Here is a 14,230-nt window from a genome sequence, read left to right as displayed (position 1 = left end):
CATGACTGGAAAATGCCTTGAACAGCAACAATAATTAAAATTATCTTACTTTCTTTGATCCTCTTTATCTTATTTTATCAAAAATTATATATATGTATATGTATACATATATATATATATATATATAATTTATATAATGTTGGTATGCCTAGTTTCTGCCAAACTGCTTCCCAATTTTACTATCAATATTTTATCAATTATCTTATGATTTTTAAAGATTTTAAGGCTATCGGTACAATGATCAAGTTCCCCAGTGTTAATCTATCATCCATATATGTTAGATCGTTTTTTAATCATGTGAAATCACAGAATTTCCTAATCAGAAGGGATCATTACTCTTAGTCCTAGTCTTTGAGAACACATTAAATGAATTAACTACTCTTTTCAAAGATTTAAGTCATTGAAAACATGATTTCTGGTCCATTTGGCAAGGTAGCTGTCAAAAAAGATGGCTAAGGAACTAGTAAATTGAAGCATGGCTAGAGGCAGGACTTGATGAAGCAAGTGACCAAGGTAAGCACTAAGGAAAATAGAAGAACCTGATGGAAGTGGATTTCTTTGACAAAGAGATCTAACACAGTTTCAATTGATCAATGATGGACAGAAGCAGCTACACCCAAAGAAAGAACACTGGGAAATGAATGTAAACTGTTTGCATTTTTGTTTTTCTTCCCGGGGTTATTTTTACCTTCTGAATCCAATTTTTTCTGTGCAACAAGAGAGCTGTTCAGTTCTGCACACATATATTGTACCTAGAATATACTATGACATATTTAACATGTATAGGACTGCTTACCATCTGGGGGAGGGGAGGGAAGGAGGAAGGGGAAAAGTGGAAACAGTAATGAGTGCAAGGGATAATGTTGTAAAAAATTACTCAGGAATGGGTTCTGTCAATAAAAAGTAATAAAAAAAATTTTTTTTAAAGAAAAAGGAAAATTGGGGGCACTAATTTTCTAATCTCTAGGATGAAGATACTAAACTATAACATATTATGTCTCTAAGGTCCCTTACAACTCTCATAATTGTAATCCAAAAATCTATGAATTTTCTTACAAGGCTAATATCTGCAGAAAGTTAAGATTTTTTTTAATGGATTGAAAAGTTTTTAATCACATTTTAATTATTTGTGCTAGGCATTTAAAATCTAAAAAGTATGATATCTGATATTCATATAATACAAAGCATTTTACATAAGTGATTTCACCTCAAACCTTTTACTCATTTCTAACCATCTTTTTTCAGCTAAATATAACATAAATTCTCCTTGGATATATCTTTTTGAAACCCCGACAGTTAACATTTACCTGAAACAAGTTTTTCATGAACATTTTGTAATTAAAATTTCTCTGATGGTAGGTTCTGTCCTCTTTTCTTTCTCCCTTTTGGGAGAAAGGATTCTGACTTGGCCATTCCCAAATTACAAAACAAGTATTGTTTTCCTTACAGCAACCATTACAAACTATTTGGATCCATTCCATATCTTTGAAAGAAAAGTTGTTCTGATTATTTGTAGAGTTTATTTCAGTGGACGGTAATTCAGTATGGTTTCACTTAAAATGGTTATTTTTTTCCCTTTTTTTCATATTTTCTCATCCATCTGCAATGTATTTAAATCACTCAGAGCTTATTCAGTGCAAATGGAATGTGATCTGACATGCCTTGATTCTGCTGTCACAGAGGCCTGCATGTGGTCCTTCAGGTTCTGAAGGGAAATTTCAGTTTCTTAGTGGAAATTTTTCTTGATTTCTGGGAAGTGAGGCTATAGTTAAAATTTCAAAAATCATGGACCATTAGTGAGGGAATATAATTTTCCATTACTATAAAGAAAAAAAAAAGCATTGTTCTGTGAGGAGAAAGGGAACAAAGTAGGAAAGAACAAAGGAAAGCAACATTCTGGAAGCTTGACTCATAACACAAGAGGAATGGGGCAATGCTATGATATAACAGAAGATGATTTCCTAGGAGAGAACAAATTATGATAGTTCAAAGATTGAAGAATGAAGAGCCACCTATGAGTACCGTGACAGATGAGGATGACATAAAACCAAGACAAGCCAAGGTCTAAATGTGGAAATTATCTTTAGTGAGTCTTACATTTCAGAGAGCAAAGACAACATGGCATTTAGACTTGCCTTGTTTAAATTTTGTAATTTTCCTTTCCCCCCTGCCAATAGCTTGTTTTGGTGTCCAGATGGGATAACCACAGTTAAAGTGTTCAAGAAGCCAATTCTTTCTATAAGCACATTGCTACTTCCATACAAGTGAAAATAGATTTTAGGCTTTCAAACTATATACATGTATATACATACATACATATGTGTCTGGATGATATGGCTGATATAGACACCAAAAGATGTTTTAGCACCAAAAGTGGGGTTTAGACATGTGAAGAATTCACAATAACCATTCTTTTGGCAAAAGGTAGATTTATTTAGGGGAATAGGTTACAAATAAAATGAAGGGATGCAATAGACACCAGAAATGGTAAGTATGGTATGAAGAGCAAGTTAGCACCCTGGATACCTTAGAATCAGCCAGAGTCAGGATAAGCAAAAGTCCTTGGTCTTTATTCTTGATCTTTAAAGGTAGAAGTGAATTGGATGGACACAGAATCTCCACAACTGCCTTCTTCCTCGTCTACCACTAAAGTGACCCTGGCTAGTCTTACTCCATCCCTAGTCCCTCCTACAATTCTCTGTATATACCAATTATCAAGCCAGCATAGATAGTGGGAAGGGCCATTTTCCAAGCAAATGCTTATAGAGTATTATCCAATCAGTAATTAGCTTGTTTGTCTGACCTCAGTGCATTGACTCAAGAGTTTCAGCCCTTTACAAATATGAAATAGAGTGGGAGAGCATATGAAAGACAAATTAGAGAGCACCCCATGAAGTTTAGGCATGTCCTTAGCTGGCAAACTAAATCCAGAACGGGACTTGGTTCCCTAAAATAATTAGCTGTAAGGAGAAATACGATTGAGAAGCAAAATGGAGTTAGGAGAAATACCATGTGGCATGGGGGGGGGAAGGGGAGCAGGTGTGGGGTAAGGCAAAAGATAGTATGAGACAGAGTGTCCTGACAGACTGACCCAAATGAGAGCAGTGGCCAAGGGATGAGCCCTAAGTAAAGTTATAGGGAGAATTTAACCTCAGGGACATGACTAGAATTTCTTATAGGATATGGCAAGGTAAAGCTGCCCAAGATATCCACAGAGAGTGGGTCTCAGGAATCTGACATAATTTGGATTTTTGACTGGATGCCCTCCCCAGATGCCTATGGAGAGTGGGACCTTGAAGTGAAACTGATCTGTGTCAGTTGCCTTCTCTCTGCTTGTCTCAGGTCAATTATTTAGTTTCTCTCTGCCCAACACATCAACACATCATTCAAGAACTCATCACGCACACACATACATATATATACAAATACATACATGCATATAAATAATGTCAACAATAGTACAATGGAAATAAGTGTACTTGAGGTTGGAACACCTAGATTCAGATCCCCAATCGGTTGCTGACATGCCCTATGAATCTATGCAAATCATCTTATTTCTCAGAGCCTGAGTTTCCTCCCACTTTATTTGAAAAATCTTAAAACCATAATAGGGAAGGATATTTATACTCCCATTACAAATGTGCAGTTTTATTGGAATTTTAATTGGAATCCATATAAAATGCATTTTTCATTGTTCCTATGTAGTCTAATTTTTAGTCACACGTGGAATGTTTCCATTCAGTCATGAATTTAGTCAGTCCTTTGTTCTGGAAGGAAAGCCTTCTTCTTGGACACTTCATAAAATTCAATCCATATACAAATTAAATTGTAGATATTCATTTTTTTACTTCTCTTTCAGGAATTTTTTCACGTACTTTTTATATGTAAAAGTTTCTGATAGATGAGGATCAACTGAAGAAGCAAGGAACATTTAGCTATTATGAGGCCTATCATGTGGAAAATAGACTTTATTGGCCTGGTCCCAGAGGAAAAATGGGGATAATTGGTGGAAATTACAAAGAGCCAAATTTGGCTTCATGCCAGGAAAACATTCTTAATAATCAGAGCTGTCCAAAAGTGAAATAAGCAGCCTCCAGTATAAGGGGATGAGTAGGTGGCCCCTCATTGGAGGTTTTCAAATAAAGATTGGACAACTTCTTGTTGGATATATTACAAGGAATTCCTGGATTTTATTAAATGACTATAGAGTTCCAAATCTTAAATTCAGTGAAGCAAATAAAAAACAAAACTAGAAAGCGAAGTTAGTCTCACAAACATTAAATAGTAGATAGCAAAGTCCTTACAAACTAAAAGGACAGAGACAATTCCTAATCATCCATGTATTATTTAATTTATAGATTTATAGATTAAATTATAGATTGACTGATTAAATTTCAAAACATGTGATGGCTTTTTCTTGTCACATTGAAAGTTGATGGGATACCTTTATTTCCTTTCAGGTAAATTATATCAAAATGATTTCTGATTTGATCATTATAGAAAACTCTCAATTTGGGGAAAACCCTCCATTGCTGCAGATCTCAACTCATCTATAACATAATAGATGAGTGAACCCACTTCCTGAATGCAAGCCCACACTCACAAGAGATACCAAAAGATCTCTTCAGCTAGCCTATTTTTGGAAAATGTCATACTTTAATAGTAGCACAAGTAAAACAATGGAAGGAAAATCCACAAGTAAAAATATTTTAATTCATTTTAGATATAAAACAATGTACTTTTATAGAGAGATTTGACTCAAATTATAAGAATTCAAGCCATTCTCCAATCAATAAATAGTCAAAGGATATGAACTGACAATTTTCAGATGAAGAAATTGAAACTATTTGTAATCATATGAAAAGATGATCTAAATCACTATTGATCAGAGAAATGCAAATTAAGACAACTCTGAGATACTACTACATATCTCTCAGATTAGCTAAGATGATAGAAAAAGATAATGACGAATGTTGGAGGGGATGTGGGAAAACTGAGACACTAATACATTGTTGGTGGAACTGTGAATGGATCCAACTATTCTGTAGAGCAGTTTGGAACTATGCTCAAAAAGTTATCAAACTGTGCCCTTTGATCTAGCAGTAGCTCTACTAAGTCTGTATCCCAAAGAGATTTTAAAGGAGGGAAAGGAGCCCATGTGTGCAAAAATGTTTGTGGCCACCCTTTTCATAGGGGCAAGAAACTGGAAACTGAATGGATGCTCATGGAATATTATTGTTCTGTAAGAAATAATCAACAGGATACTTTCAGAAAAGCCTGGAGAGACTTACATGAACTGATGCTAAGTGAAATGAGCAGAACCAGGAGATGATTATACACAGCAACAACAAGACTATACAATGATCAATTCTGAGGGACATGACTCTCTTCAACAATAAGATGATTCAAGCCAGTTCCAAGTGTTTCGTGATGAAGAGAGCCATCTACACACAGAGAGAGGACTGTGGGAACAGTGTGGTTTACAACATAGCATTTTCACTCTTTTTGTTGTTGTTTGCTTGCATTTTATTTTCCTTCATTTTTTCTCTTATGTGGCACCATAATTGTATAAATATGTATGCATATATTCGATTTAACATATATTTCTACCATATTAAACATACATTGTACTACTTGCCATCTAAGGGAGGGTATGGTAGAAGAGGGGAAAAATTGGAACATAGGGTTTTATGAGGGCTAATGTAGAAGAATTGTCCATGCATGTCTTGAAAAAATAAAAGCTTTAGTAAAAAAAAATATATATTTTTAATCATTTGTTTTTGATTACATGTCCTCTTCATTAACATAAAGAAAGGCTAAATTATAGCAAGATTTCTATGGCATATCTCCTAGGAAGAGATGGAGTTAAATTCTTTGAGATATTTAACTAGTTTGTAAATCATTTCACTATTGCCCATACTATATAATATACCTAGTTCTTGTTCAAATATAAAGAGAGGGAGCAGCTAGCTGGTGCAGTAGATAGAGCACCAGCCCTTAAGTCAAAAGGACATGAGTTCAAATTTGGTCTCAGACACTTAACACTCCCTAGCTATGTGATCCTGAGCAAGTTACTTAAACCTAATTGCCTCAACCAAAAAAAAAAAAAGATAAAAGAGAGGATCCTGCCCCATTACAATCAATTAATCAACAGAGAAAATTAGATATTAGGAGTTTTTCTATAACCTGGCCTCAATGTAGAGACAAGCACTTAATTAATTTGAAAGTGTCCCAAGATGTTAAGCCATTGGATGAAAAACAGAAGACACCATACAGGAAAAAATTTATTTCCTAGTTGAAAAGATCAAGTTATACCTCTTAGGATATGTCTAAAAAGGGCAATTGGTCCAGCAGTGAGATAAGTTTAGTAGTTAGGTGATCAATCCTGAAGGACTCCAGGCTTCCGAGTTCTATGAAGAAACAGACCTTTGTACCTGTACTAGATCCAAGAACAGTGGAGGAAAGGAAGTAAGTAATCCCCCAAGGGACTACCATACTTCCCACCTCCACTGAACATATTATTTGAAAGACTGGACCAACACAGGCAACATATCTCTAGATAGGAGGAGAAACAGATACACTAAAGATAAACACAGATAAAAAGACACAAACAAAAATGGCCATCCTAGGAAACAAACAAGCAGTTTCAAAGAGTGTGATCCATTGAGCCAGAGAAGAATCTCATCTAGGGACTCAGAATTAAGAATTTCCAATAACTTTATTCACTTTGAATTCACTTTTCCCTGAGGCTTTTGCATGTGTATGGAGTGAAAATGTACATTAAGAAGTGGGCTGGTTTGAGAAGAATGTTTTCTACTGTTCTTGCTATACTATTTTAATAAAAACTGACTGCTAATCAATAGCAAATAGGAATTCAAAAGGAACATGAATAAATACCTCGCCCCTCAGGATTAACCCTCTAGCCCTTAACAGAGTTAACAGTGTTTGAGCAATGACCCTTGATGGAGTGATATTCTAAGAAGAAAAAAATGCATTCTTCTCCCTTAAAGAAATGCCTCTAAATGAGATTTTCAAAGTGAATGGAAAGTGTTTCTTAACAAAAATTCTTTAAACCACTATCCTAAAGTATAACTTTGGTTAACCACTTTCATTCCTGCTTTGTTGTCTATGAAAACATTATCAAGATTTTTTTTCCAGTGTGCCAAAGGTTGTGCAAACCCTTTAACATCTAAAGTATAATATGAATCATTTTATTTTTAAATGCCAAATATGGGGATCTTAAGAACTAGATAATTATAGGGACTGAAACAAAAAGTTACACCAAGATATAATTCAAGTTCCCTTCATCAAACAAAATTGGGTATATAAACTAGCATCAGGCTGATCCATAGACCATTTCTCCATTTAGGGCCCAGCCACAATCCAGCTTGAACAACATGATTACCTCTTCCAAAGACCAGCTACCCATCAGTCATTATGTCTTCCACTTTCTTTTTTTCTTTAAGACCTTGGTAAAATAGGATAAAACAAGGCTTTTGCTCTGGTGATCTAACATAATTCTAGGACTTAGTTCCTTAATAAGGATCAGTCGGGGAGGAGGAGATGGGAGGGAGAAGTCAATGAATTCCAATGATGATGTGATCATGAACATTAGAAATCACAAATATCTCTACTCTGAGAACACGGAATTTTATCCAAAATGACTTCAGAGATTATTTAGTACAAGTGCCTCATTTTACAGAAAAGATACAAAGGGGGAAGGAAATTAACCTCCAGATTTAAACCCATATCTAATTAATTGGTTCACATAGTCTTCTATCAAATATCCATATACCACTTTAAATTACATTTCAATCCCTTCCCTATCTAAGTAAAGTGAAGAAAAAGTGGAGAAGTGGAACACTGGAGAGAAAATATTAGAGCTTGAAGCCCTGGCCCTGAATTTCCAATGAAAAATAATTTTGCTCCCTCCTGTGTGACCTGGGCATCTAAGAACCTCTTTGGATCTTGGTTTTCTCCTCTTATTGCAAATGAGGAATTTGGTTCATATGATGTTATTGGATTCTTTCCAACTCCAAATTTATGACACTAGGAAGCCATAGTAAATTAACTGTGGATAGGTGTGTGTGTGTGTGTGTGTGTGTGTGTGTGTGTGTGTGTGTGTTATGTGGATTATATAGGGTAAAAGAGTGAAGAGTGTTGGCCTTGGTATCAGAAAGACCTAGATTTGAAAACTATCTTACATATTTACTACCTGAGTGACTTAGGTAAGTTACTTAAACTTTGTCTATTTCTGCATCTGTAAAATAACAATAATAATACAATGATTTCAGCATTTTGCAAAACTTAAAAGTCAATAGTATTTTATTTCCTAGGAAGTATTGTAGTAATATGTTGCTTTTTGCTATCATGTTTAGCAGTGAGACCACAATGTTTGCAGGACATTGACCTACAGCCAATTTTATCTAGGGTTTTCTATACAGCAAAACCTATTCCTAAAACAAGGTAACTCCAAGAAATGAGATCAGATCTAGGTTTCTCCAATACTTCATTATTCAGCAGGAACTCCACAAGAAATTCAAGTTATTTTAAAAACAATAAATTATTACCAGAACCTCTGCTTTGGGAACTAGTCAATTCTCCAGGCCAGTTTAAGATCATTGCATAGGCAACTTATAATGATTCAGAAGTCTGAAAATCACCCTGAAGTTTGTATAACACAGTCTATAAATAAAAGCTTTTTTCCCACTACTCCAGTGACAAAAGTACTTTAGTCATCAGTTACCTCAATAATTTGCCATTCCATTCAGGATAGAATTCAGTTGTCCCTGGAAGGGTATCAGTTTCTTTAAGGTTCTGTACTATTTAACAGAATTCATTCGACGATAATCACTGTCTCAGAAACAAGCTATTGGGTTTTTTTCCTCTTTCACATAGTTTAATAATAAACATTGGATTATGTTTGTGTGAAAATTTCTGCTTCAATTATTATCAATTGATACCCCTGCAGACTATTGCAGTGTGTGTTACTGCTTCTATTTTTCCAAGCTGGGGAGGAAAAATCACTTTTGAGTATTAGGAAAGTCTAAAACTTTAAATTTATAAATATAGGCTATATGGCCTACATGGAAGGAAATCTGAAAAAGAGGCTGGAATTTGAAAAAGAACCTTCTGCTTCTTGTCCTATTTCTGATGAATGAACAACTTTTTTTTTCAACAAATTATGACTTTCCAAAAATGTTGGTTGATCTTCCATAGGTCAGCAATCATTTGGGTAGAAACAACTGGAGTTTACCGTCCAATGTGGCTGTGGCAAGCTGTGATTGATAAAAAAAGAAGGAAAAAAATGTTTATTGATTAATAATAGCAAGCATTTACAAAATTCTTATAATTACCAGTGATTATGCTAAGGGCTTTTACAAATATTATCTCACACAATACTCATAATAACACAGGGAAGTCATTTCCATTTCCAATGCCATTACTATCCCCACTTAACAACTGAGGCAAGTATCTAAAGCTGGCTTTAAATTTAGCTATTTCTGACTCTCAGCTCTTTATTCAATGAGCCATTTAATTGCTATAATTTACCAATAAATTGTTAGAAACCTGAATTAAACCTTGTCGGATACCAGGTATGTAACCCTGAGTAAGTCACTTAATATGTCTACCTTAGTTTCTTCATCTGTAAAACTAAGATATTAAAAATATCTACCTTCCAGACTTGTTCAGATGAAATATTTGTAAAAGTTATAAAAAGGGTACCGAAATCATACCATATAAATACCTATGATTGTCATCATTATTATTGTTGTTATTATCATTACTTAATTAGCATCTGTTTGTTATTTTGATATTTTAAGTCTTGAATCAGACTTCATCTGACTAATGCCACAGGAAGATCAAAGAATCACAAACAGGATGCTGAAAGTTATTGAATTTTATCTATTTCAAAGGCTTCATTTTACAGATAAGGAAACCAAGACTTAGAAAAACTAAAAATGAAATAGTAATTTAAAGATCCAGGAAGATTTTCTGACTCCAAATGTATTGTTATCTCTATCTTGTCAATAGTAAGTACTGTTAAATACCTGTGTTGTCAATCAGTTATTTTGAGTCTGAACACAAGTATATGATTTAACTGCTTTTACTGTCAAGATAGAAGTGACAACTACAACAGCAACAAAATCTATCAATTTGGTAACAAAATTTAAGTGATTCACTAAAAAATTAAATATTTTCATTTCCAGTGCTCATTAGAAATTGTCCTATAATCATCCAGTCAATTGTAAGTGATTATTTTGCTAATATAAATCAATATATCAAATATTTGTCAACTGAAATTGAATTAATTCAATTTAATTAAATTTTATTTTGTCCTATATCATTCATCAAAATTCTTCTAAGTAGATGTGACACAAACAATCTCAACTATATAAGAGGTTATCTAAAACAATATTTTTATGGTGATTATTATTCTTATGGTGATTATAGTTCTATTCTCTCTTATGACAACAAATTTTATATATATATATAATGTATATGTTATACATATATATGTTATACTTATAAGAAAAAGTAAAGCAATTAACTTTATCTACCCCTTTAAGACTCAGTAAAGATTATCTCAGTATACAAAAATGTAAATTTATAATAAAGGTTACTTAGATAGTTAATTAATGAGTCATTATTCTCTCTTTAGAAAGTGACACAAAAAATTTCTCATCGCAATTCTTCTAACCACCCGTAGGCTTCTAATTATTACCTAAATACAAATTATTTCTAAGTGTTTAGGCCTGATATTTCATTTGTACTTCCATTTCATATTTCAGAAAGCCATACTGAATGGCATAAGAAATGAAATATACCCATTAAAAAAGAGAAAGTAATAAGTTACAGACAAAGCCTTAATTGCAGAATATGACATGTAGGTGCTATAATAAGAACATTAGCTGAAGAGATTTAAGTACCAGCGTAGAAGAAAAGGAAACTGAAGATGAGATGGCTAAATAAAGACGAGAAGAAAATAAAAACACTATAAATGATTGCAGCAATTTTAACCCAAGCTATTTAAATAGAATCCAACTAGAGATTCACAAAGTCCAGAATATGAGCAAGCATAGAAGGTCCAGTCAACAAGCATTTGTTAAGCATCTATTATATTCCAAGGCACTGTGCTAAGAACTGGATTTGGGTCTACTCTAAGAGTTCAGATAGAGCAAATCAGAATACTTTTCGACAGAGAATCAAGTAAAGCAGAGCTAAGAAGACTGCCTAGATAATTTTGTGATAAAGAGTATGCAACTCAAATAGGATATATATATATATATATATATATATCCATGTGGGCTGTCTAACTAAATACAGTTTGATGAAGGAAAGCATTGAAGACTTCATTTCCTGAAATGAGGGAAGCAGAAGGAACTACAGAGCTACTTCTCCAGTCTCTGAAAGGAGAACTGAACTAGAATTACATTTGATTCCCTAAATATTGCTAAGCTAAGGGAAAGGTTTTTAGGTTTAAAACACAAGTTGATAGCTTCGCTGGTTGCTATCCCTCTTAAGTTTATGCTCATTCATGCTAGTCATTTTGACAAGCAAAGAACAGTGTTGACTTCAACTGGATAGCTATAAAGTCAAGACTGGGTAAAGTCAGAGTAAATTCAGAGCAGGCCTAAGAAAATAATAAGAAATGGAGAAATGATGAAGAAAAATAATAAGAGATGGAGGTGGTGATGAAAGTACAAAATAGGTTTATGAAAAGTGGGGCATGGGGAAAGATGATACAATAGCAGATTTTGAAATGTAATAGAAAAGATGTGATATGGAATAATTGGGGACTAAGAATATAAGGTATTTGGCAAAGCTTTGATATGAATGCTGAGGTCTCCTAGTAGAAGAGCAAGGATAGAAAAGAAAAAAAAAAAAAGAAAGAAAGAAAGAAAATGAGCCAGGCATTAAACTCCTTGAGAAAAAAAAAAATGAAGAACATAAAAATTGATAGACAAGAGTCATCTTGATCTGTATAGGAAAAAAAGAATTAAAAATTGAACTCCATATTTCTGAATTATGGCAGGAAAGAGATAGTCAGGAAATGGAAGCTAACAACAAAAAATATTCCATGTACTCCTCTAGGACAAATTTGCCACAGGTGAAAGTACTGAAGAGGATAGTGTGGAATGCTGTATCTCCTAGGAGAAGCCAGTTATTGATGAGAGCAAATAGACTGAAGGAATATGAAGAAAGAGATACAGAATGGAGGAAAGTTTGTTTGGAATAGGAATTCCAGCGGGCATAATGGAAAGTAATAGGCAAGAGAAAGAAATGGGTGGGGCAGGGCAGCTTGAATTGGATAGAAGTGATAGAATGGGAAGTAGGAGTTAAGGATCATTTAGGTATCTGTTAAGTAACATGGGGAAAAGTAGAATAGCAAGTAGTAGGCATTTGCTAAGGATATAGGGTATTGGTTGATTCAGATAATTTGTAATGGTCCCAGGCATCATGAGCTAATATTACAGGGTAAAGATTAGAAATGCCAGGTCTTGGTTATCCCATCTGTCTCTTAGCTGGCCGAGGGGAGAATTTCCACTGAGCTAGAAGACTCATGGCACAGCTATATGGCAAAGTTGATAAAGTGCTAGACCTAGAATCATGAATTCTCATCTTTCTAAGTTCAGAACTGATTTCATACATTTACTGACTGCAGGACCCTGACTTAATCCTATTTCCCTCAGTTCCCTCATCTATAAAATAAGCTGGAGAAGGAAATGATAAATCACTCCAGTATCTTTGCCAAAAAAACTGCAAATGGGATCCCAAAGAGTTGGACACAATTGAAATGACTGAACAACAATAATAGAAGATTCACTGGGAATCAGTATATATAGTATCAACATAAATGAGATCATGAATCTGTGACTTAAACAATTATTTTTCCCAAAACTTACTAGAATGCTAATCAATAAAATCAGGGAACAAAAACAAAAACAAAAAGTTGCTTATATCTGCCATCACATTGCCTTCAAAAGACAACATTTGAAAGAGAGACAAGCTACTAGATCATATTAAATTTTTGAAGCTTTTACAAGTAGCATAAACATTATTATTTGGTCCATATTTCTTTCACATTTCTCATGATATCATGCATTTGTACATATTAATAAAATGTTGATGCTTTCCAGACTCAATACACTATGTATTTAATCTTAGAAGTTAAAAAAAATAAAGGACATTAGTAAAAGACAAAGTAAAGGAAGAATAACCAGATTTTAGAATGAATGTAGGTCAATGCATAAGATCTTAAGACAACAGTGAATAAAGTCTGATTCTTTGTTGGACCAGAATTATGCTTACTCAACTGTTCCAAATACATCTCAAACCCAGAGATATGAGTAAAATCAATTTTAGCATTTTCCCTAGTATATCTGGTATATATCAGGAATAGTAATGGTGAACCACACACATTTTATATAAACTGTGAGGCTTATCTAGCTTTAAATAATTTAGTCTGAAATACTTTGCTGAAGATATTGCACTAATGGTTTCCTGGAAAGAATGATAAATATTGCTTATGGCAGATTGGAAGCATACAAAACGGCCTTTTGGATCATTTTTTTACTTTTTCTTGGATCACTTTTATTTTGCAGGGGGGAGAAGAGGGTTGAAAAGAGGTGGAAAGGAAAGATGTGAGGAAGTCACCAGGAAGTAAAGAAGAAACAAACTTTATTGAATAAACATTAAACATTAAGTTCCCAATTCACTCATGGACTCAATTTGAACTTTGGCTACAAATTTAATTTCTTTGTGTCCAGGCTTCTTTAATGTAAATGGAATTATGTTTTCCAGTAGGAGTCTGATATACTCAATCTTAACTGTCTACATGCATTCAAGACATTTTGTCAGATGGACCCAAATGACATTTTTGATGATTACACAATAGTGATCTACTTAACAGGTCTTTCATGATAGCCAGGAACCACTGTTGCCATTCATCATGAGCTAGTTGAGACTTATTGATCTAGGCCCAATGATCTTACTATTTCTTTTATCAATAAGTCATTTCTTACTTGATTATAATTCTTCCTAATGATTGAGGAAAACCCAGTGACTGTATAACTAAATTGTGTTCACAAAGCCTAAAGTCAAGTATCATGTCTCATCACCACAACAGACTCATGAAAAATGCACTGATACCAAGAAGCTAAGTCAATGTTACACAATGTTTCTGAGGCAAAAGAGAGAGAGAGAGAGAGAGAGAGAGAGAGAGAGA

The 14,230-nt window shown here is 34.0% G+C and overlaps 1 protein-coding gene across 4 annotated transcripts in view; it reads right to left on the bottom strand.

The window, feature by feature from the left end:
- Positions 1-8,930: 8,930 nt before the first annotated feature.
- WDR27 (WD repeat domain 27) overlaps positions 8,931-14,230 on the bottom strand; it is a 243,228-nt gene continuing 237,928 nt past the window's right edge. For all 4 annotated transcript variants that reach the window (XM_031937458.1, XM_031937459.1, XM_031937460.1 and 1 more), the window contains one exon: positions 8,931-9,278. In XM_031937458.1, coding sequence (XP_031793318.1) covers positions 9,228-9,278 — 51 coding nt within the window. In that variant the 3' untranslated portion in view covers positions 8,931-9,227. The remainder of the gene's footprint in view (positions 9,279-14,230) is intronic.

This window comes from Sarcophilus harrisii, chromosome 4 (genome assembly GCF_902635505.1).
Source record: "Sarcophilus harrisii chromosome 4, mSarHar1.11, whole genome shotgun sequence".
Classification (NCBI taxonomy): Eukaryota; Metazoa; Chordata; class Mammalia; order Dasyuromorphia; family Dasyuridae; genus Sarcophilus; species Sarcophilus harrisii.
This window is presented reverse-complemented; position numbering and strand designations above follow the sequence as displayed.